General features: G+C 41.0%; 1 protein-coding gene across 1 annotated transcript in view; it reads left to right on the top strand.

Moving 5' to 3' along the window:
• CDC5L (cell division cycle 5 like) overlaps positions 1-25,314 on the top strand; it is a 42,488-nt gene that overhangs the window by 1,833 nt on the left and 15,341 nt on the right. The window contains exons 2-11 of the mRNA XM_039326448.1: positions 63-166; positions 442-603; positions 836-963; positions 2,914-3,013; positions 4,082-4,300; positions 17,990-18,134; positions 18,489-18,677; positions 19,240-19,388; positions 21,985-22,147; positions 24,780-24,944. Coding sequence (XP_039182382.1) covers positions 63-166; positions 442-603; positions 836-963; positions 2,914-3,013; positions 4,082-4,300; positions 17,990-18,134; positions 18,489-18,677; positions 19,240-19,388; positions 21,985-22,147; positions 24,780-24,944 — 1,524 coding nt within the window. The remainder of the gene's footprint in view (positions 1-62; positions 167-441; positions 604-835; positions 964-2,913; positions 3,014-4,081; positions 4,301-17,989; positions 18,135-18,488; positions 18,678-19,239; positions 19,389-21,984; positions 22,148-24,779; positions 24,945-25,314) is intronic.

Raw genomic sequence — 25,314 nt, 5'->3', positions numbered from 1 at the left:
GAACTGAAACAAAATCCTGTTAAATATATACTATAATAAACAAAACTCTCTCTTTTTTTAAGGATGAAATTCTTAAAGCAGCTGTAATGAAATATGGCAAAAACCAGTGGTCTCGTATTGCCTCTTTGTTGCACAGAAAATCAGCAAAGCAATGTAAAGCCAGATGGTAATCTAATTTCATATAATTTTAAAATAGATTTGGTTATGTTAGTGAAAAAGATTTTTTATTTCACCTAGTAGGCAGAAGCCTTCTAAAAGTTCTACGAAAAAAAAAATAGTTTTGGGATTAAACTAATGTCAGAAATATTTGTGTAAAAAAATTACACAAAAGAAATCCAAGAAATTTATTTATTAAAACTGAAGGTCAATGCTGATATTTAATGTATTCTTATATTTAATAGAAATTTTCTGTTAAGCAACAAAATTTTCATTTTGCATAAGGTATGAATGGCTAGACCCAAGTATTAAGAAGACAGAATGGTCACGAGAGGAAGAAGAGAAATTGCTCCATTTGGCCAAACTTATGCCAACTCAGTGGAGAACTATTGCACCAATTATTGGACGAACAGCTGCCCAGTGCTTGGAGCATTATGAATTTTTGTTGTAAGTAATTTTTCATTGTAATGGGAGCATAGATTCTTAGATGTTGGCATACTTCCTGTTATAGAAATGCCTAAACGTTTTGAAGAAAACTTTGAGGTGCTTAATAATAGAACAGGACTTTTTGCTTTGATTCTTATGGCATTCTGGAATTGCAGTGATTACTAAATTGTGTAATTTTCTTAGAAATGTTGTTTTCTTATCTTTGTGTTGTTTTTTTGTATCATCTTGATAGAGATAAAGCTGCTCAAAGGGACAATGAAGAAGAAACTGCCGATGATCCTAGAAAACTTAAACCTGGAGAAATTGATCCAAACCCAGAAACTAAGCCAGCCAGGCCAGATCCTATTGATATGGATGAGGGTATGCTTGATTTTTTTTTTTTTTTTCAAATTATGTCTCCCTTTGGTCGAAGCAGTCCCTGAGTATTTTCCCTTTTGTGTTTTATGTTTTTAAATTAATGTTTGTCCTATTCATTTTCTTCATTAAATCAATAGTATGATAGTCTTATCTCAAGAGGGAGGGAGGGAAGAAAAAGAAAGAAAGAAAAAGTTGAGCTAGATTTGAGGGAGCCTCATAAACACAGAATGTGTTGATAATAATGGCCTTAGGCTGGGTTGCCCCTAAATGTGCCTTTCTTCCTATCATATCCTGGTGTTTTCATTGTTTTCCGAGGATCTCCAGGAAATACAGTTTAGGGAGAGATACCTGGAACACTCTTTAGAGAAAGATAAAGAGCGAATTAATAGCATGACTAAGAATCTATATTAAGGATTACATCATGGTGATATGATGGCAAAACATTTTTCTGCTTTTTTGTGTCTGTAGATAGCTACCCTGTTTAAAGCTTTCTGGGCCCTATTAGAGAAGAATGGGTCACAAGACAATCTACCAGGCCATTGTGAGGACTTGGACTTGTGACTAGACAGATCCGATTGAAATGGCAGGGCCTTATGAAATAATCTGGAGTGAGTTTGATTTTCTGATTCTCAAAGTCCCATAATGAAAGAAATGAATGGGTTTCTCCAGTCACCAAATTAACAGAGTGTTAGCTTGGTCAGCTTCACTTTAGACCCAGCCAGTTTCACTCAGTGTTGACAGATAAGGAGAGATCATGCCTGTCATCCTTGACTTGCGAAATGCTACAGGGTTTGATGCTCACTTCCCTTCTATTTAACACTGCATAAAACTACTAGGTAAGTTCATCCATCAGTTCCTGGTTACCTATATATCATGACTCTGAGGTGGCTTAATGAGAGCATCAGAGTCTTGGAATCTCCAGTTCTTATTCAAAAAGCAGGTGGCAGCTGTGACCAAAAAAGCTTTTTGCAAAGGAATATCTAGTGTGCCAGTTGTGCCTTTCCTGGACTGGGGGCCCTTCAGACAATCAAGTCACTCAAGCCCTTCAATCATGAGATGATTGAATTACTATATTTGCTGTATATAAGGGCTATCCTGCAGACTATTCAGAAGCTAAACTGGTCCAGAATGCCACACACGCAGTATTCGTTCATTATGCTCACACAATCTCACTACTTCAACAGTTGCTCTAGTTACCAGTCAGCTTCCAGGAGCACTTCAGGTGACTAATTATTACTTTTAAAGCTGTTCATTGCAGAGCATCTGGCTATATTTAAAGAATTGCTTATCTTCATTTGTTTCTGCCCATCCAGTAAGATCAAGCAGGGTGGCATTGTTGTAGTTCCCATTCAAACAATGTCACCTTGTGGTACCTAGGAAGTATGCCAATTCTTTTGCAGTGCTGATCCTCTGGAACAGTATCCTCCCAGAGACACATTTAGGAAAACTGTTGAAAACATGGTTGTTCTTCCAGGCTATGTGATAAGGTGGTCATAGAGTCCCCATTAGTTACGTCTGCCTATGGTAGATATATTGCTTTTCTGGTTGGCCAGGATTTAAATCTATTGCAGTACAGTTTTCTGAATATTGTCAAAATATTATGATAACAAATCAGAAAAGAGAAACTGAATGTAGACTGTTCTAGAAAATGCTGTTTTTATTCCTAAGATGTTTCAGTCTGAGATTCTAGCCTCAGTAATATAAAAGCAAGCTTAGATTATTCTTTAATCTAAAGAATAGAGCTGAATATAGAGCTATAATGGATATAAGTTAAGAATTCTATCAAGCTAAATGAGTTCAAAGAAGATTTAAGTGATGTAGAATTTGTAGGTTTTAGAATTTGTAGCTGATGTAGAATCTATAGGGTTTTTTTTTTCAACTTTTGAAAGGCTGTTCTGATCTCATGTTGCCACTTGTAAATGAATGAATGGACTTTGTATATTTGTTTTGCAGATGAACTTGAGATGCTTTCTGAAGCTAGAGCTCGTTTGGCTAACACTCAGGGAAAGAAAGCTAAAAGGAAAGCAAGAGAGAAGCAGTTAGAAGAAGCCAGGTAGATAACAGCCTACACCTCAAGTACTTTTTGATTCAACTTAGTTGCTTCTAATTAGATTTAAGATTTAACAATGTTTTCATGCTCCCAGTTTGACATAGATAGCTTGGGTTTTTCAAGATTTGCTTTGTATGCATGGCAGATCTCTGGGATGGGTTCTAAGGTTCACTCCTTGCAGCTCCTAATACATTTGGATCTAGATGAATGGACTCCATCCCCTTCCTTGATCTGATTCACTTTCTGCTGTGCACTTCAGAATTTGACAAATTGATGTTAAATCATTAAAGAAAAGTTAAAATTGGGATGAGATTATGGATTTCAATTCAGCAGTATTACATTCCTTTCACATTTATTAGTGGTAAAGCCAAATTGCTGATTTAATGTGGTAAAGAGCCATAAGATTGAACATTATGTAGTTCATTACATTTAATGGCTGAAATGTTCAGTTTGGATTTGAGAAACCAGTACTGAGGTCTGATACTGGATCCCACTAAGTGATTAGGTTCACATAAGACATCATCCTAAACCAGGAGTTTTAAATAATTACTTAGTTATAGCGACCTAGCTCGCATCCAACGTTTAGGCAGCCTTGTACATTTATGAGAAAAGTCTGGAATATGTTGAAAACAGTGTTAATTGTAATGAAAGAGTTAATTTGATTTTAATTATCTGCAACTCTTGAACTTGTCTTACTGGTTTCTTATATTTTCAGACTGCACAGGAAAGTCATTGTAGTTTATCGTTCTACATAGAAGATGTGAGGGACTTTAGTTTGAAATTACAAGATTCTGGATATAAAATAAAATGCATCTACTGAATCTTGCCATTAAGGTTGAATAATGTGTATTTCAAGACTTCATAATTGTGATAAAGCTAGTAGGACCAATTACATATTTGAACCACTGCATTTAAACCTGGAAATTTTTTTGTCTTTCGAAATTCAACGATTGAATGGAGATTTGGGGTTTTTTTTAAAGCATGGATATTTTATGTATCAATGCCTTCAACAAAAGTGTTCTTTATGTTATAGCCTTTAACATTTACTTCAAATTTGATTTTACTCCTCAGGCGTCTTGCTGCTCTACAAAAAAGGAGAGAACTCCGAGCTGCAGGAATTGAGATCCAGAAAAAAAGAAAAAAGAAAAGAGGAGTAGATTACAATGCTGAAATCCCATTTGAGAAGAAACCTGCTCTTGGTTTTTATGATACATCAGAAGAAAACTATCAGGCACTGGATGCAGATTTTAGGAAACTAAGACAACAAGATTTGGATGGGGAATTGAGATCGTAAGTAGAATTTGGATTAAAGTATTACGTGGAGTAAAGTCTTATGATATATCAAATTCTGTTTGTGGCCCTCACAAAACTTAAATATTGATGTTGTTCAAGTTGTACATGTTTCTCTTCACATATAGCAAGGGCAGCCATTAATCTCCTGTTTCTAATTGTGAGGGGTCTTTGGGAAAACATGCGGATTCCAGAAGAATGTGAATGTCATTCTTTTTGCATACAGATATTGAATAAAACCTTTTCTCTAACTATTTTAAAACTATTTCTAGCCCTTTGCATTTAGAATAGAATAGAGCTGGAGGGAACCTTGGAGGTCTTCTAGTCTAGCCCCCTGCTTAAGCAAGAGAACCTATACCATCTCAAACACGTGACTGTCTAGCCCACAGGTCGGCAACTTGCGGCTCCGGAGCCACATGTGGCTCTTTGAGCCTTCCCCTGCGGCTCCCAGCCTCCTCTGCCATTTGCAGAGACAGAGACAGAGAGAGGCATTTGCGCTCCCCCCCTCTCTCTCTGTGTGTGTGTGTGTGTGTGTGTGTGTGTGTGTGTGTGTGTGTGTGTAAAAAAGAGAGAGTGGACTCACAGTGTTCTCCAAGAGCTGAAAAGCTTTTTGGGCAGAGCTCCTCCCTTTGCCGCGTCTAAGCAGGAAGCAGGAAGGACAGGAGAGAGCTAGCTAGCCCAGCTATGCTGACTCAGGAATTCTGGGAGTTGAAGTCCATGAGTCATAAAAGAGCCGAGGTTGCCTCCCCCCCCCAGCTTGTTGGAGAACAGCTTGAAGCCAGCTTGCCAGGTGAGTAGAAGATTGGAGAGGGGGAGGGGGAAGAGAAAGAGGGGGGGAGAAAGAGAGAGAGAGAAAAAAGGAGAGTGGGGGAAGAGGACTGGCAGACCAAGTGCAGAGAGAGAGAGAGAGAGAGAGAGAGAGAGAGAGAGAGAGAGAGAGAGAGGAAAAGAGAGAGAGAGAAAGAGAGAGGGAGAGGAAAGAGAGAAAGAGAGGGAGAGAGAGGCGGGCAGAGACAGAGAGAGAGACCCTTTTGACATCTAAAATGAAGATAACTGCATATACCCTTTTTTACCTTTATGATATATATATATGTATGTATGTATGTGTATGTATGTATATGTATATGTATGGAATGAATAAAGCGCATTCACCAGGAGACTTTAAAGTTAAAATACTTTAATTAAAGTATTTTACTATATTAAAAGGTTGCCAAGCTTTCGTTGGGAAAACTCCCCAACATCTTCAGGGCTGAGAGATCGTTTCTAATAAGGTGGTTTAAACGGGTTCCATAGACGTCTGTGCGTAGCTCCTAGACTGTGCTAGCGTTCCCCGCTGGACAGCTGATAGGTGGGAGGGGGAATCGGAGTAAAGATTTCTTCCGTCGTTCTCTCGAGCACTTTTGCTCACATCTCCGTCGATCTCGGGGTATTGTTAAAGCTATGTTCCGCCCTCTCCTGGCAGCACTGGCTCTCGTTGCAGCAGGGGGATTTAGTTCGATGTCATTGTGTATCCTACCATGGAGGCAGGGCTTCATCGGCTGCAATTTAACATCTTTCCTCTGCTGCGTGCTCCCATATTTATCTTCGTCGCATGTACAAGCATCAATTGGATGTGGTATTTTTCAATGTTTGAATCATCCTCCTCCGTCATGGTGTCCTCCATGCTCATCTTCCCTCATAGGTCAATATTCAAGTTAAATCCCCCCCGTTTCTGTGAGCAAAAGTCGGATGGTATTTGGGCAGATTCCCTGCTCATGTTACTTTCCCTTTTTATCAAGCGAACGGGTCGTCATCACATGTTTTTTCTCCCCTCTCTGTATGGGATATTCACCTTTATTATTATTATGGGTAGTGCTAAATTTAGTGGTTCTATCCTCAAATTTCTTAAGCGCTCCAATGTCATTATTGTTGTTTCCTCCAATCAAAGGGGTGTGGGTTCCCCTTGATGTTATTGGGAGGTGTCTGGGTAGTCTATATCAGATTGTTTCTGGTAGGGAGGAGGTGTAGCTCCTGGTTTAGAATGTTGTGGATGTTGATTGTAAGGTTTGTGATATAAAGGATGATGGTTTGAGTTCCATTTTCATAGCGCTTGTTGTGCTGGATGCAAGTCAATGTGACGATTGATTGAGTTGTTATTCGAGAACCAGGCTTCTTTTAGCAGCCGACCTCCCTTCGTGGCATCACTGGCTACGATAAGGGTGTTATTGAAGTCAAACTGATGGCCTTGTTGTGAGTGTGGTTCGCCTCGTTTTATGGCCAGTTTGTGTTCGTGGAGGCGAGTTTTCAAGCGTTTGGCTGTTTCTCCCACATAGTTGCCTTCGCAGTTTTTGCAGTTGATCTTATAAAGAATAGCAGATTTCTCCATGGTAGGTAGGGGGTCCTTTGAACACATAATTTTAGATCGTAGGGTTTGGTTAGGTTTGTGAGCTACTTCTATACCATGGGGTGCTAGTAGTCTGGCTATGGCCTCTGAGATGTTACTTATGTATGGGAGGGAGATGCGTGTTTTTTGTAGGGGGGAATCCCTTCTTCGTTGGGTGGTCTGGTGCTGGAAAGTTGTACAATGTCGTTTGATAAATTTTAATGGATAACCGTTATATATGCACGTACGGAAGAGGTGTCTCCTCTCTTCTTTCTTATATTCATCCGTGCTGCAGTGGGAGTCAACGTGTTTAAATAACGTTTTAATGCAGCTGATTTTATGGGAAACTGGATGATTACTCTGGTAATGGAGGATTCTATCCGTGTGGGTTGGTTTACAGAATACCTTTGTATGTAGGTATCCATCTGGTTGACGGTGGATGGAAACATCTAAGAAGGCAAGAGAATTGTGTTTTTCTTCCTCTACAGTAAACTTTATGTCAGAGTAGATGGAATTTAATATTCCCATAAATGTAGTTACATGTTGTCTTTTGACAATAGCAAATGTATCATCCACGTATCGAACCCAAAATTTGGGTTGGTATAAAGTCATAGCCTTATGTTCAAGCTGTTGAAGGACTACCTCAGCTATAATACTGGAGATGGGGGAGCCCATCGAGGTTCCTTTTATCTGTTCATAGATGGTACCTTGGAATGTGAAATAAGTCTGGAGACATGTTTCTAATAATTTCACGAGGTCTTCCGTCTGAAGGGAATCTTGGTGATGACCTTCTCTCATAGATGTCAAACGTTTTTTCAGGACAGAGATGGCTAAGTCCTGGGGAATGGAGGTGAAGAGAGAGGTGACGTCGAACGACACCATCATCTCATCCTCCTCCACCCTAAGGGTCTTAATTCTAGTTAAAAATTCTTCTGCAGATCTGACCATGGTGTTACTGCCATCTACGAGGTGGTTGATGCGGGTACTAAGCCGTTTAGCTAGTCCTGAGATGGGGGTGCCCCTGAATGATACAATGGGGCGAAGGGGGATACCTTCCTTGTGGATCTTTGGTAGACCATAAAAACGGGCAAGGGCCGTGTCACAGGGACGTATCCTCTTTAGGGTGTCATCTCCGATCTTCTTACAACGCTTAAAGTTGTCTAGCAGTTTGTTGATTTTATTTTTGAGCGTTATTGAGGGGTCTTTTTTAATTACTCTATAGGCCAACTTATCATTCAAGAGTTCAAGTGCTTTAGCTGTATACAGAGTTCTATCCATAATGACAGTCACCCTACCTTTATCTGTGGGAAGTATGACAATAGTATCATCTCTTTTAAGTTGTGTAAGAGCTCCAGCTTCCAGATAGGGTGTGATGGTACCTGTGGTTAGTAAGTAGCCCTGTGATCTGTTGTCTAATGGAATTTCTGGTGTCTTCATCTGTCCCCATATGATGCATAGCAGGCTCCAGTGCAGATACAAAATCTAAAGGGTAGGCATCCATAAGGTTATGATTAGTATCACGTTGCAGTAGGGTGAGTTGCAGGTTGGTCAGAAGTTTGGAAGAAAGGTTACAAACCACTCTATTGGTAAAATTACTATATTGGGACTTACGCATGGCATTCATCTTACGTTGGAGGTGTGCTGTTGTTTCTTGGTTCGTTTTTCTAGCTACCATTTGGATGTGATGACTCAGTGCTTGGAAGTGGTGTTCTAATAAAGTCGAGTTACAATGTCTTTGAAGTTCAAGAGCCCATTTTTTAAAATTTTCTACACGTCTGTGCTGGTCGTTAATAAGGGCTTTCACCGTCTGGCGTTGAAACCGATAGAGGGCTTGTATGCATTCATTTGTATCAATAACGGGTTTCCTTCTTAACATCTTGGGTGGGAGGTCCTCTCGAGCGCAGGTGTGTAGGAACGCTATTCTGCGGTAAGCTGCTGAGATGCGTCTTCTCAATTTCTCCCATTTTCTGGCTGTGAGCAGCACTGCTCGATCATAAAATTCAATAATGATGCTGAAAATGCGACTCCCGGGCATAATTATAAATGGAATGAATAAAGCGCGTTCACCAGGAGAGTTTAAAGTTAAAATACTTTAATTAAAGTATTTTACTATATTAAAAGGTTGCCAAGCTTTCGTTGGGAAAACTCCCCAACATCTTCAGGGCTGAGAGATCGTTTCTAATAAGGTGGTTTAAACGGGTTCCATAGACGTCTGCGTGTAGCTCCTAGACCGTGCTAGCGTTCCCCACTGGACAGCTGATAGGTGGGAGGGGGAATCGGAGTAAAGATTTCTTCCGTCATTCTCTTGAGCACTTTTGCTCACATCTCCATCGATCTTAGGGGGTATTGTTAAAGCTATGTTCCGCCCTCTCCTGGCAGCACTGGCTCTCGTTGCAGCGGGAGGATTTAGTTCGATGTCATTGTGTATCCTACCATGGAGGCAGGGCTTCATCGGCTGCAATTTAACATCTTTCCTCTGCTGCGTGCTCCCGTATTTATCTTCGCTCGCATGTACAAGCATCAACTGGATGTGGTATTTTTCAATGTTTGAATCATCCTCCTCCGTCATGGTGTCCTCCATGCTCACCTTCCCTCGTAGGTCAATATTCAAGTTAAATCCCCCCCGTTTCTGTGAGCAAAAGTCTGATGGTATTTGGGTATATATATGTATATGTGTATGTATGTGTGTGTGTGTGTGTGTATATATGTATGTATGTATATAGGTGTAAGGACCCACCCCACTTTGCATCTTAAGAAGACAGAACTCTTGGAATAATTCTTCCAACAGGAATCCTTTATTAAGAGAAAATGGTTGCAGGCATGCTAGACAGGACTTGGGGTTCAAGCTCTTCCATTCAAGGTTTTAAGGGGTTCCCCAGTAGTCCCACCCAATCAACCCCCCTTCCAGTGATAGTTTCAAGTATCACAATTCCACCCCCTTTCTTCTTTCTTCCGTCTGCATGGGGACTTCAGATAACTACATGAAAGGCAACTACCCTCCTTTGGTATGTTAACGCTTCGAGGTTACAATAAACACACATTCAGCATTCAGCTCTTTGAAGTGTAAAGAAGGAAGTGAGGGCCATAAAGCCCCTTTGTTCTCCCCCTTCTCTCCCTCTTATGGCAGAATCCAGAGAAGGCAGAATTGGGAGTTTCTATATTTGATAATTAAAGATGAAATATAATTGGATTCTGACATCCGGCCCCTCTTAACAATAAGAGAGATCCACCTGAAAGAAAACACAAGTATAAAATTTAGTCAGGCTTGTTAGGATACTCTGTGTGAAACTTCTTCAATAGCTTCGGGGCTCTGACATGACGTTTATGGACCCACTCATTTTGTGAGGGAGGTAGGTGTTTCCAGGCAACTAGGTACTGAGTTGCCCCATGATATCTCCTAGAATCAAGGATTTCCTTTATTTCGAAGTGTTGTTCACCCTCCACCATGAGTGGAGGTGGTGGTGGGGGGATTTTTGGCCGTAGATGTGACTGATGCTCTCTTTTCAGCAAGCTGCAATGAAAAATTGGGTGTATTTGCCTGAGGTTTTTGGGTAATTCTAATTCTACTGTTACTGGATTTATGATTCTTTTAATTGGAAAAGGTCCTATATATTTTGGTCCAAGTTTTTTACAGGGCTGTAGGGACTTTAGGTATTTTGTAGATAAGTACACCATTTCTCCTATAATGAATGGTGTAGGCTCAACCCTTTTTTTATCGGCTTGTGCTTTGTATGCCCGCCTAGCTTCATCTAGTGATTTTCTGACTATTGGCCAGGTGTTTTGTAGGTTTTCCATCCATTCTTTCAGTGAAGGGATCGTTGGTTCTTTTGGGGTTAACTCTGGCATAGGGTTGAAACTTTGACCGTTGGCTATTTGAAAAGGAGTGTAGCCTGTGCTGGAGTGGACTGCATTATTGTAGGCAACTTCTGCAAAAGGAAGTAAGTCCGTCCAATCACTCTGTTGGAAATTTAAAAAACATCTCAAATATTGCTCAAGTACCGACTGGCAGCGTTCCGCTTGTCCATCTCCTTGAGGGTGGTGGCTAGATGTCAATCCCTGAGTGGTCCCTAAGAGGGATAAAAATTCCTTCCAAAATGCAGACGTAAATTGCACTCCCCTATCAGAGATGATGCGTTGGGGTGCCCCGTGCAATCTGTAAATGTGCTGGATGAAAAGTTTTGCTAAGGCCTTTGCAGTGGGAATTTTTTGGCAAGGGATAAAGTGCACCTGTTTGGAAAATAGGTCCGTGACTGTCCAGATAACAGTATTCCCATTGCTTTCTGGCAATTCCACTATAAAATCCATGGCTATTTCCCTCCAGGGGGCTGAGGGACTTGCCACTGGTTGTAATAGCCCTGGCGATTTCCCTTGCAACCTCTTTGCTGATGCACAGGTTGGGCAGCTGGCAACATAACTTTCTATGTCCTTTTTTATTGATGGCCACCAAAATTGCCGTTTAATTAAGTGTAAAGTTTTTACAAATCCAAAATGCCCTGCTGATTTTGTGTCATGGCAAAGTTGCATGAAAGTTAGTCTTTGAGTTGTTGGTATATATAACTTTTCCCCTACCCAAGGCAATCCGTCTCTCATTGTGCACACATGTTTGTTTTTCTGGAACCAATCATCTGTTTCCAAACTTTTTCTGAATTCAATCCCAGTTTGGCTGTCCAGTTGTGGTTTTATTTTGGCTTGGGTTCTTGTGGTTACTGGCGCTGCCAGTTGTGACTCTGCCATTATTGGTCTAGAGTCTGTGGTTCGTGCGCTGTTATATTGGGGCATGCGAGATAGTGCATCTGCCAGGAAGTTCTTTCTTCCTGGTAAATGTTTGAGCTTAAATTGGAATTGGTGAAAATGCTGGGACCAGCGGGCTTGTTTGGGATTGAGTTTCCTGGAAGTTTTCAGGGCTTCTAAATTTTTGTGATCAGTCCACACCTGGAAGGGGATTTTGTTGCCTTCCAGGAACTGTCGCCACGTGAGTAATGCCCAACGTATCCCATAAGCCTCCTTCTCCCATACGGGCCAGCGCTGTTCTGTTTCCGTGAGTTTCTTGGATGTATATGCACAGGGTTGCAATACTGCATCATCATTTTCTTGTAATAGCACAGCCCCCACTGCCACATCACTTGCATCTGCCTGTATTATGAAGGGCTTGTCCATGTCTGGGTGCCTTAGTACTGGTTCGGTAGAAAAAAGTCTCTTTAGTCTCTCAAACGCTGCTTGGCACTCCATTGTCCATGTTAGTGGCTGGCTAGGTTTTACTGAGGATGTTCCCTTTGTTTTTAGTAAGTTAGTGAGGGGCAAGGCTATTTGTGCAAATGAGGGGATGAATTGGCGGTAAAAATTTGCAAAGCCCAGGAAACTTTGTAGTTGCTTTCTTGTGTGGGGTGGTGCCCAATTTAGTACTGCTTTGACCTTCTCCGGGTCCATTTCAATGCCCTGTGGGGATATGCGATAGCCTAGGTAGTCTATCCTTTCCTGGTGGAATTCGCATTTTGAGAGTTTGGCATATAGGTGAGCGGCTCGCAGCTTCTTTAAAACCGCTCTGACAAGTTTGACGTGTTCTTCTTTTGTTTCAGTAAAGATAAGAATGTCGTCCAAGTAAACAAGGACCCCCTTAAACAGGTGCTCCCTTAGAACGTCATTGATTAATTGCATAAAGACTGCAGGGCCCCCTTGTAATCCAAATGGCAAGACTTTGAATTGATAGCACCCCATGGGGCAGTTAAATGCAGTCTTCCATTCGTCCCCTTCCTTGATTCTCACGCGATAGTAAGCTTCCCTTAGGTCTAGTTTAGAAAAAAATTTCCCTTTCGATAGGTGTGACAGCATGTCTTTCATGAGGGGCAGCGGGTATAGGTTGCTTTCACTGATTGTATTCAGGGCCCTATAATCCACGCATAAACGTAAAGAGCCATCCTTCTTCTCTCTAAAAAGGACCGGGGCAGCCACTTTAGGCTTGGCTGGCTCAATGAAACCTCTCTCCAGGTTTTTTTTTATAAATCTTTCCATTTCCTCCTTCTCCTTTGGGCTCATGGAGTATAATCTGGGCTTCGGGAGTTTTGCCCCAGGCTTGAATTCAATGGTACAGTCTGTGGGTCGGTGGGGGGGAAGCTCATTCGCCCTCTCCTCACTGAAGACTTCAGCAAGGTCCCTATATTCCTCTGGTATTTCTGTTAATCTTTTTTCCTCTCCTATGGATGCTTTTTCTATTCTTGATTCTGGTAGCCTCCCTTGGGGTTTTAAGTCCATAGGGTCCCCCTTCGGGAATTTGATTTCTGTCGTCCTCCAATTTACCCAGGGGTTCCATTTTTTCAACCATTCCATCCCTAGAATCATTGGGCATTCCATACCTGGGGTCACCACAAACGTTAAGTCCTCTTCATGGTTGCCCAGGGAGAGATGTATTGGCAGAGTGGCTAGGGTAGCTGGCACCCCCCCTGCTATGGATCCATCTAGCTGGCCAAATGAGATTGGTTGTTCCAGTCTCCTGGATGGGATGCCCAGATTCCCCACTAGTGTTGGGCTAATGAGGCAGCGGGTGCAGCCAGAGTCTATTAAGGCTTTCACCTTCACAGCTTCGGGCATGGGGGGGATTAATATAGTCACTGTTTTGAAGATGGGTGTGATGCATCCACTTACCAGGGGTTCGCCCTCCGAGCTGTCATCTGAGGCATCCACCGTCCCTGTGGTGTAGGCTGAGTTCTTTCCCCTTGGTGAGCAGAGGTGGGGGTTTCTGCAATTTCCATCATTTTCATGGCTGTTTCTTTTGGCTTAGCTGAATACCCCTGGGTTTGTTGATTGGGGATCTGTCTGGGTTGTGCTGGGGGGCCTTTGAGCGGCATTCTACAGCTCGATGCCCTTCTCTTCCGCACTTGAAACACCCCATTTGCTTCTTGGCTGTATCCGATGATTTCACCGGTTGGTGTGTCAGCTCAGGCGGGGGCGGCTCCATTGTTTTCTTCGGCGGTGCCTCTTCAATATGTCGATCTCTGCTTCCTCTGCCAAGACGTACCATTCCTCAAGTCGATGTGGGTCCCCTCGGGGCAGGCAAGCATCATATAGATCATAGTTTAGTCCGTCTTTGAAATGGCCAAGGAGGATGTCTTCTGGCCAATTCAGTTTGCTGGCAATGGCCCGGAATTCTTGTGTATACTCGGCCACTGGGCGTTTGCCCTGCCTCATCGTTGTTATTCTTTCACGGGCTTTGCGATCAGCCAGGGGGTCTTCAAATCGTCTTCTCAAAGAGGACATGAAACGGTTGAAGTTACTGAGTTCTGGGGCATTGGAGTCATGCAAGTTCACTACCCAATCCGCAGCTGGTCCATCCAGGGCAGATTGCACGATCCGGATGCGGGCTTTGGTCGCTGGGAATGTCCTACCCATATTCCTCCATGTAGCTGAGTACTTGGGTTAGGAAAAACCCCAAGCGTGTTGGCTCCCCTTTGAATTTCACCTCCAACGGTGGACGTCTTGGATGGATCGGTGCCCTCTGTTGTGGGTGGTAGTGTCTTCCGTCCAGATTGCCATCTGTGGTCCGGTAGGGGGTGGGGGCTCCTGGATCAGTAGATGTCCCTGGGGTTGCAGGTTCCACGTCCCCCTCAGTGTCTCTCCCTTTGTGGCTCCAGGAACTGGGGCGGCCGTAGGGCTCAGTATTCTCCTCTCCTAGGGAGCTGAGAGTTCTCTTCATCAGGTCAATAGCTTTCTCTAGGATCCAGTCTGAGTACGGTACCCAGCTTCCTCCCTCTTCACTTGCGTGCAGGGATTTCTCCATCTCCTGCTTCCATTCTGGTTGCTTGGTCCCCCGTCTCAGGGTCACCTTTCTTGATTCCTTTCTCCACTCACTTTTCTTTCCAACGTTCATCGACCAGCGAGGCTTGTGGTCCTGTGTCTCCACCACTTCTTCTCCCGAGGAATCTGACCTCTCAGATCCCAACATCTGGCAAGGTTCCAACTGGGTCAGCGGCTCTCTTTCCAGGGAGTTTTCCCCCTCTCTTTCTCCATTGTCTGACATGGTAAATTTTTTGCAAAATCCCCCGGCAAGGGTCTCCCTTCCAGGTGGATTAATTTTGCAAGTCCTGTCTAATGTAAGGACCCACCCCACTTTGCATCTTAAGAAGACAGAACTCTTGGAATAATTCTTCCAACAGGAATCCTTTATTAAGAGAAAATGGTTGCAGGCATGCTAGACAGGACTTGGGGTTCAAGCTCTTCCATTCAAGGTTTTAAGGGGTTCCCCAGTAGTCCCACCCAATCAACCCCCCTTCCAGTGATAGTTTCAAGTATCACAATTCCACCCCCTTTCTTCTTTCTTCCGTCTGCATGGGGACTTCAGATAACTACATGAAAGGCAACTACCCTCCTTTGGTATGTTAACGCTTCGAGGTTACAATAAACACACATTCAGCATTCAGCTCTTTGAAGTGTAAAGAAGGAAGTGAGGGCCATAAAGCCCCTTTGTTCTCCCCCTTCTCTCCCTCTTATGGCAGAATCCAGAGAAGGCAGAATTTGGAGTTTCTGTATTTGATAATTTAAAGATGAAATATAATTGGATTCTGACAATAGGTCTTTGGTTGTTCGGGTTTTCTCCCGCGTAAAATTGGAAGTGTCTTGGCGACGTTTCGACGAAGTCCCATTCGTCATCTTCAGGCTGGTGTTTTCAGCTTCGTGGTTCGAGCAGCAGTGAAAACACCAGCCTGAAGATGACGAATGGGACTTTGTCGAAACGTCGCCAAGACACTTCCAATTTTACGCGGGAGAAAACCCGAACAACCAAAGACCTACATACAAACACCCGCGAAAACCTCAGAAAACATGTATGTGTGTGTGTGTGTGTGTGTGTGTGTGTGTGTGTATACAATATATAATGGTAAAAAAGGATATATGCAGTGTTATCTTCATTTTAGATATCAAAAGGGTTTTGTAGCTCCCAGTGTTTTGTTTTCGGTAGGAAATGGGCCCAAGTGGCTCTTTGAGTGTTTTGAGTTGCCTACCCCTGGTCTAACCTCTTCTTAAAAATCTCCAGTGATGGAGCCCACAATTTCTGGAGGCAAGCTGTTCCACTGGTTAATTGTCCTCACTGTCAGGAATTTTCTCCTTAATTCCAGGTTGCTTCTCTCTTTGATCAGTTTCCAATCATTGTTTCTTATCCTGCCCTCTGGTGCTTTGGTGAATAACGTGACCCCTTCTTCTTTGTGGCAGCCTGTCAAATACTGGAATACCGCTATCATGTCTCCCCTACTTCTTCTTTTCTTTAGACTAGCCAAACCCAAGCCCTGCAGCCATTCTTCGTATGTTTTAGTCTCCAGGCCTTTAATCATCTTAGTTGCTCTTCTCTGAATTTTTTCCAAACTCTCAACATCTTTTTTGTGATATGGTGACCAAAATTGGCTGCAGTATTCCAGGTGTGATCTTACTAGGCGTTTATAAAGCGGTACTAATCTCGCATGATCTTGATTCTATGTCTCTGTTTATACAACCTAGGACTGTACTAGCTTTTTTAGCTGCTGCTGCTGCACACTGCTGGCTCATAGTCAAGTGATCGTCCACTAGGACTCCAAGGTCCCTCTCACAGTTACTGTTTTTAAGCCAGGTCTCGCCCAATCTGTACTTGTACCTTTGATTTTTTTTCTGCCTAAATGTAAGACTTTGCTTTTCTCCACATTTTGTTGGCTAGGGCCCATTGTTCAAGTTTGTCAAGATCTTTTGGTATCCTGAGCTTGTCTTCTGGAGTGTTGGCTACTCATCTGCAAATTGGATGAGTTCCCTTTCAGTTCCCTCATCTAAGTCATTTACTAAATCATTTACTAATCCCTGTAGTTTAAAAACAATAATAAAGCACTTAGGCTGGAATTTCTTAGGGTTAATCACTCATTTTTATCTTGTAAATATAGCGTAAGCATATTTTGTACAGCTTCCTCAAAAGATATCTGGAAGAGCTACCCTCTGTTTGTGTTCCCATCTATGGCAGCTCTAAAATGATAAATTACATTCCTCTGAAAAAACAGTTTTGAAATTATAATTTTAATCATCTTAATATTTAACAGTGCTAACTTTCCATGGGAAAAAATGACAACAACATATTTCAGATGCCAATTATAAATAAAATAATAATATACAGGGGGTCCTTGGCAGAGCAGGAGGGAGCCCAAGAGGAAAAGAGCAACAAAGCGTGTTTCCTCCCCTTTCCTTTTCCTCCACTGTCTTTTTCTCTGCCCTTTTTCTGGTCTCCCTCTCTCTCTCTCCCCCCCCCCCATTTTTTTCTGCTCTTCTCATTCTCAAACTCACCCCTCCTCTCACTTCTACACACTTCTACACTGCTTAGGTACCCAGTGCAGATTTGCTTTCCCTTCTCCCTCTTTTTCTACTCTCTTCCTTCTTTGGAGCAGCACCAGCAGTGAACAGCATGTCAAAGTTACAGTGGTAGTGAACAAGGGGGGCTTACAACCAGAGTTCCAGTTGTTGCAGCATTCTCACAGTCATGTGATTGCAGTCCAGGTGCTTGCAATTACACTCTTAAACAGTGAGCTTCAGGCACATGATTGCACATGATTGCAATTTCCAATATTTCTTGCTTGCTTCCCACAAACAAAGTTAAGAGGGAAGCCAACAGAAAGTTGGAAGTTGCTCCTGCTCCCACTCCCATTGCTTTCTTGCTCATTTGCGCTCAGTAATGCCTTCCCATGGCACCTGCACACCCACCCATGTGCCATCATGCCTGCACTCAGTAGTGCCTGGCCACTTCTTCTGCCAGCTTGCTTGGCTGAGACTCCCATCTCCTCCCCCTTGACCCCCATGGTCCTGAAATTACAAAAGTAACTGGGACATCTAGGATTGCTGTCACTGGGGTCATGTGATATTGCTTTCGTTCCATTTTTTCCCGGTTAAATCATTTTTATTAGCTTATAGTATACAATACAAAGAAAACACAAAAGCAAATAATGGGAAAGATAGGCAAGGGGAAAGAGAATAAAAAAGTGAGGAAAGGGAAGGGAAAAAAAGAAGAAAGAGGCATTGACTTCCAACTTCTTTTGGTTCAGTAAAATAGAATATCAACATCAAACATCAACTTTTTACTTTTACAAAATAGTGTAAACTACCCATTTCAGTAACAACAAGCTTTCATTCCATTCTGATGAAAAATAAAATATACAATATCTGCTAATAACCTAGACTGTAAGAGAATTTGCATTGAAATTTGGAATATGATAGCTCCTATGAACAATAACCTTTCTATAAATTTCATCTCTTTCCTATCCAGTTCTGAAGCATGTTAGATGATTTTTTTTTGTAAAAAACCTTGTAATGAATTAATTTATTTTATTTATTAGTGAAAAGGAAGGAAGAGAGCGAAAGAAAGATAAGCAACAGCTGAAACGGAAAAAAGAATCTGATTTACCATCAGCAATTCTTCAGACTAGTGGGGTTTCAGAATTTACTAAAAAACGAAGTAAGCTAGTGCTTCCAGCTCCTCAGGTACGTTTCTTGTTATTATTGCTAGTAGTTCTTCTGTTGGTGTGAAAGAGAAATGTCTTACAGGTTTGTTTAATAATGGAAACAGAACACTCATCAGTAGAAGCACAAATTGTGTTTCATTTAGGCTGCAATAACAAACATGTAAGTTGTGATGCATAAACTATATCAGTTTACGCAAATCGGTCTGGTCCTCCCTTATTGTCTCCAGGTGGAATATGCAGCACAAGCATTCTCTTCTTTCATAATATACCACTTTTTTTGAGGTTAAAGTTGGGATTTTTACTGGCTGTTGCCAATGCCTGTATATTACAATCCTGCAATATTGTTTCTTATTTTATTTGCTCCTTATTTAAGATTTCAGATACAGAACTTGAGGAAGTAGTTAAAGTTGGTCAAGCAAGTGAGATTGCCCGTCAAACAGCAGAAGAATCTGGAATTACAAATTCTGCTTCCAGCACGCTCTTATCAGAATACAGTGTAACCAACAACAGCATTGCCCTTAGAACACCTAAAACACCTGCAGCACAGGACAGAATCCTACAGGTAATGTCTAAAAAAACAAATTGTCTTTGCAACTTCCATTACTACATTTCTGCCTGCCATGGAGTAAAAATATTGGGAAAGGCTAAATACCAGCAGATATTTATTCGGTTCTGTCTCTCTAGATAGATAGATAGATAGATAGATGGATGGATGGATGGATGGATGGATATGGATATGGATAGATAGTTGTGTTATATATATGTAACTATTGTGGCTTGGTGGAAACAGGCTCCGTATGTCCTTTTTTTAAAGGAGTGGAAATATTCCAAACCTATCCAGAGGGTGGGGGGGGGGAAATAAATGCAAGTATAAGTATAAGGCTTAAAAAGAGACTTTTGTAACCAAAATGAACTCTAATTTAAAACATTCAGATAGTGGTAAACACTAATTCCTTGTTCAGAGACATTAGATATCTGTTGGTAATTTTGTATATGTGCTTGTATATGGTGATTCATAATTTGTATATTATTGTGACTTCAACTAAATTATATTTTTTTTAATTATGATTTGACTAGTGATTTTGAAAAATGTTGATTATGCACTTCGTATGTCTTCCCTACAGGAAGCTCAGAATTTAATGGCACTTACAAATGTTGACACCCCCTTGAAAGGGGGTCTTAATACACCTCTCCATGAAAGTGATTTCTCTGGAATAACACCTCAAAGACAAGTTGTTCAGACACCAAATACTGTGCTTTCTACTCCCTTCAGGTAACTTAGACTACTTTAGTTGTTGAGAAGGGTATTTTAGATTTCCTTGCAAAGAATGAGGGACAGTTTCTGCTTGGTTGATTCCTAAGACAATTCCCAGGAGCCTCCTGCCACTTAGGGATCCTTTATACACAAGAAATTTGAATGTTCAGTATATTGAACAACATCACTGAAGCATCCTGCAGTAAGAATGAAGTTATACTTTTCATATATAGAATTGTACTCTTAAGGATCTTTGCAAAGAAAATAAAGCTACAGTTATATAGACATGTGTTAAACACAAAAGTGTCCTCAATTTAGGTAAGAACAGAATAACCTTCCTGCAACACTTCTTTAGAAAGTTTTAAATGGCTGCATTATGCTAGAACAAAATTTAAGCTCTAATATTTTGAATTCTGTTCAAAACAGAATTGAAGTTTGCCTACATAGATTTGGTGTTCCTTGTTCCCCTGGTTGTTTTTTTTTTTACCTCAAAGCTACAAGAATGAATTGTTCATAGATTTTTTTTTAATGTTTTCAAAAATATTTTAAAATTTCAAGAACTATGCTCTGGCAATTTTTTATACTGTTTTTGACTCCTAGTGATAATTTGAATATAATGTAATGTATATATTAGGCAAGTTCGAAAAAGAATAGGAAGCCTCTTTATCTTTCAGTACAACTCCTGCTTTATAATTATATACACCACAATGTGAAGTAACAGCTGCCAGTTCTTTAGCTGGTATTGGCTTTCATACATATCAAGTAAGAAGTCACAGTTTACCAGTATAGTATGTGTGTGAATCCAAGCAGTGTGGCCTTTTGATAGACAGAAATTTTGTCAATGCATAGTCGTGTCCAAAAAATTTTGGTATGGCGTCTAATGTGCCAGAAATCATTGGAACTACCATGGCTGGTTTATTATTACTCCAAAACGTTGTTGTTATTAGTTATTTTTGCTTGCCTTATAGCCAAAGAAAAGAAAAAAATGTTTCTGCTTAGTTGTTATACGAATAATTATATCTCAGTAGCAAAAACAGACCACATTTACATTCTAATTCTCAGCAGTCTCTAAGTGGAATTTTCCTCCAATGCGATTTTCCCATGTATTTTACCAGGAAACATAGATAGGGTAGGCTAGAAAAGTCAGTGCCTTTCTAACCATACCCAAGCACTCCAAATTTGTTGGCAATGTCCAATTTGCTCTCCGAGTTCCTGGTGACTTAACCCTAATCCTAAGTCTGTGGTGGCAAACCTATGGCACGCGTGGGGATGGGCGCCGTCGTCCCAGTCCTAGGCCTTCAGCTGGGTTTCATAAAAGCTTTTCGCTTTAGGCCTCTGCCGTTGTGTGCCAAAAAAAAAAAAAAAAAAGTTCAATCAATCAATTTCAACTTTTCGCGGGAAAAAAAAAGATCTCACAAAGTTGGAATTGATTGATTGAACTTTTTAGTCCCACCTAGTCTGCTGTTACCATCGCAGCAACACACAATTGGCCACACCCACCCATTTGGCCACACTCACCCAATGGTCCACACCCACCCCTCATTCGACAATACATAAGTGGGTTCTGGGTTGCAGTTTGGGCACTCAGTCTCTAAAAGGTTCGTCATCACTGCTCTATAAAATAGCAAAATCTGCATTTAAGTGCACTCTGAAAATCACTGGCAGCCAAGTTCAAAAAAATACAGTATGCATGCACAGAAAACTCTTTTAATGCAAAACAAAATTGAAGTCTTTTTTTTTTTCAAATCCAGTCTGAAAACTCAAGATCAACAAGTCACACAAATATGCAAAGCCCATAGGAATATCAAACTGAAGATACAAGGGCCTGTATTCAACCGAATAAGAGTTATCGGAGATTTTTTTAAAAAATAAATAAATAAATCTGTACATTGATTTCTTGTGTTTCAGAACTTTTTCAAAAGTGAAGATTGTGATCCTGACTGCTCCCTAGGAAAGAATGACCCTTGACTCCATAAATGTTAAAGAAACTTTTACTAGAGATGTTGAGTGTAGTGTGAGCAAGGCAAGCTCTGAAGAAGAACCATGCAAAAATCATATTGAAAGCAATTCTCAATGTCCAAAACCCTCCCCCTGGAGAGCAGTCAAATCAGGTCTTGTTCCAATATTTTGGGAATGTGGGGCCTCTAGCACCACAGCAAATTCCTTTCCCAGAGCTGGTTTCCTTGAAGGCAGGAAGATGACTCGGTTTAGCACCTGTTTCCTATCAATTTGCATACTCCCCAGTTTCCCACAAGAGTCCACACTTCCAGCACTCTGCCCCTCCCAAGTGCCCCCCCCATTATGGCAGTTCAAAGAAGACAACATAGGCAGCTGACAACAGGCTTATTGAGTAGTTAACAGGGGACTGCCTGTGATATAGATAGAACTGCTGGTTTTTTCATCCCAAATCTTATAGTTCACTATGTCTCTAATCTCATCTACTTTGTTCATCAAACAAAATTCCTTTTTTTCTACCTCTTTGTTATGCCCTTATAATTTTGTTACCTGCTAATTCAAAACTTAAAACACAGTCATATTAGTAAGTGCTCTGATAAATATATTTAAGTGGTTCAGATGTTGCCTGAGAACTGACACCTATATTGTATTTTTCTAGGACTCCTACTCATGGAGCTGAAAGCCTGACTCCTCATAGTGGAATGACTCCCAAGCCAGTGATAGGAGTGACACCAGGCAGAACTCCATTGCGTGATAAGCTAAATATTAATCCTGAGGAGGGGATGGCAGATTACAGTGATCCATCCTATACAAAACATATGGTAGGTAAGAAAATACCTTAATATGCATAAAATACAATTTTTTAATTCTAATGTAATACTGTATTTCACTAGATCAGGGGTAGGCAACCTTGGCTTTTTTGTGACCTGTGGACTTCAACTCCCAGAATTCCTGAATCAGCATGGCTGGTTCAGGAATTCTGGGTATTGAAGCCCACAAGTCATAAAAGAGCCAAGGTTGCCTACCCCTGCACCAGATAAAGCTCACAAAATTGTAAATCAAACAGGAATTAGTTTGAAACTTCATAGGGAGACAGATGCAGTGCATATTGTTTTCTTTTAAAGCAGTAGTATTAAACACCAACAAGCAGTACATGATCAAATTAATTCTCATTAGGAATGTCCAGACATACATAGTCAGATCCTATTCTGTGGAGTTCAAAACCTCTCCTGGAAATTGAATTCATGGACCTTTGTGCATTAGATGACTCTATACAAGGCATTAGCTTTAGGAGCTATCCAAAACCTGGCACTTAGTAGTATTGCAGGAAAGAAGATATAGAATGCTATATATACAGTCCATCATCTCTTTGTTTTTATTAAAATAGTGGTATTGGGAGAATGTATATTCTACTTGTCTTCCTCACTAAAGATAAAATATAGATATTTTCAGCAAGCTCAATTACCTAATGAAATAATTGCATTGGGGAGCTAAACTGCACGGGGAATATTAAAACGCTTCCACCTCCAGCATCACTACTTATGTGCTTTTATATTGGAAATTTGGAGGAGAGTTTTAACATTTTTATATATAACATCTGATGTGTACATATAATGAGATTCTGCTTTTCCTATCTCTTGGGAGAAAAAAGCAAAAGCAAATCATGGAAGGATTTGAGGTTTTATTAACAACTTAGAGCAGGGCTTTTCAACCAGTGGTACGGGTACCACCTGTGGTACATTGGCACCAGGCAGGTGGTACACAACCATCCTAGAAAAGTGGTAGCGGGGGAAGGGAATGAGCTGAACCAGCACAGCACTGCACAAGCTTGAGCGAGAGATGGCTGGAGCTGCAGGGCTGTCAGGGCTGAGCAGAAGTGCCAGGATCAGCATCAGACTCCAGCTGGAAAGCAGCGCTGATCCTGGCGTTTCTGCTGAGCCCAGAAGAAGCGCCAATCAGCTGGAATATTGCAGCATCTCCAGGATCTTGTGATTTACATTCAGATGCTTGGCAACTGATTCATATTTATGACGGTCACAGTGTCCCAGGGTCATGTGAAGTGACCAAAACCTGCTGCAATCACCCAGCAGACGGGGGGAATAAAAACCAAATACCCCACTCCCACTGCCAATCCTCAACAGAAATGCTCACAACAATGAAAACCTTGGACAGGAGGAAGAGCGCCGCCCGGTGGGCAGGCAGGTGTCTTGCTCGCCTGTGGCTTGGGGAGCACTTTTTCCAGTGCCATTGTAACTTCGAACAGTCACTAAGTGAACTGTTGTAAGTTGAGGACTACCTGTACTTCATCATTTTTTTCCTTTTTGGGGGGGTCATCAAGTTTTTGACACCTTGCTAGACGACTGGTGGTACTCGGATGTTGCCATATCCTAAAAGTGGTACAATGGGTGAAAAGGTTGAAAAGCCCTGACTTAGAGGATCGATTGATAAATTTCCTATTGGTTGAACTTTAACTTCCTTACGGAAATCTATGTCAGCTTGAGAGGCTGGCTTAAAAACTATGCTTGTGATCAAGTGACAAGGAATTTCTGAAGGCTACAAAATAAATTATACAGAGGATAAAAGCTATAGAAAAAAGATAATTTAGTACATTGTTGAAATAGTTTTCAAAACTATTGAAGACTCCTGTGTAAGTAATAGAGTGCTAGTGACATTGCAGAGTTGGAAAGCTTTTTCTGTAATCACATCTGCTTTAAAAAAATGGTCCCCAAAATAGAGTACTTGAACATCATCTGAGGATTTTCTTCTATAAATAAAGCTTAATTTTAATTTTTAGAATTCTTTTTTCAACTTTGGACTGCTGTATTTGAAGTACAAATTTGAAACTTCACAGTCTGACTTCTTCTGGATGATGTGTTTCTGAAAAATTGCAAGCCTAGTCCCAGAATGGCCACATTGTATGTCAGTATGTTCTAGAGGAAGAACAGAACATGCTTTGAGTTTTCCTCTGTCTAATGAAGATCATCCTGTGGATTCATAGCTGGTTGGAAGCCTGTGCCCAAGAATTCACAATTTTGCATGGAGACGTCAGTGTCTCATTTTTGCTTTGCTATGCTGCAAATTTTTATGAATTACTGTATTTAATTAGTCTGTGGAATGGATTCTTAACAGATGTTGGCAAGATAATTTGCAAATGACATTTTTGGTGGGATAATTTAACTGTCCAGAAAATGAGAATAAAATTTGAAGTCCCCTTCAGAAGAGGGGAAAAGACTAATTCAGAGAGAGAGAGAGAGAGAGAGAGAGAGATTGTAAAATGTGGTTTGTTTAGGTTAGAAATGAATTGTATTCATAATTATTTGTATTTTTATATAGATGTTGCCTGATACCTGAAAATGATTTCAACCACTCTTCCAGAGAAAAAAGCATATTTGATTTTTGGAAAGCAATTTTTTTCTTACATTGCATTTATTAAACTCTTTTAACATTTTGTAGGAAAGAGAATCCCGTGAAAATTTGCGTCTAGGACTGATGGGCCTTCCTGCGCCAAAGAATGACTTTGAAATTGTTCTACCAGAAAATGCAGAGAAGGAGCTTGAGGATCATAATGCAGATGACACGTACATTGAAGATGCAGCTGATGCAGATGCTCGCAAACAGGTAAAATGTGTAAAAGAGGAATTGGCAGCTATTAATTTGTCAGTATAGAACAAAAGGATGTTTATAATATACCTTCCCATGTATTATAATAATTTAGATTACATGTTTTGCTTCTAATGAATATACTCTCACAGAGCTACTGATAAATAAATGTAAAGTCTGTTAAAATGGTAAATTGCAAAAAAAAACAACAACCCACAATTAAAAATATGAGAGATCAGAATATAGTTGATCTCTGCCTGGGGCATGGAAATATAAGAATGATCCTTCAGAAAAATTCAACAGGCAAGATGCAGCAGACTACTGATTGTCAGACTGATCTGTTAGAACAGGGGTATCAAACTTGCGGCCCATGGGTCGGATGCATCAC

The sequence above is a fragment of the Crotalus tigris genome, unplaced genomic scaffold, assembly GCF_016545835.1.
Source record: "Crotalus tigris isolate CLP2741 ecotype Arizona unplaced genomic scaffold, ASM1654583v1 scf7180000024340.7048381, whole genome shotgun sequence".
Lineage (NCBI taxonomy): Eukaryota > Metazoa > Chordata > Lepidosauria > Squamata > Viperidae > Crotalus > Crotalus tigris.
This window is presented reverse-complemented; position numbering and strand designations above follow the sequence as displayed.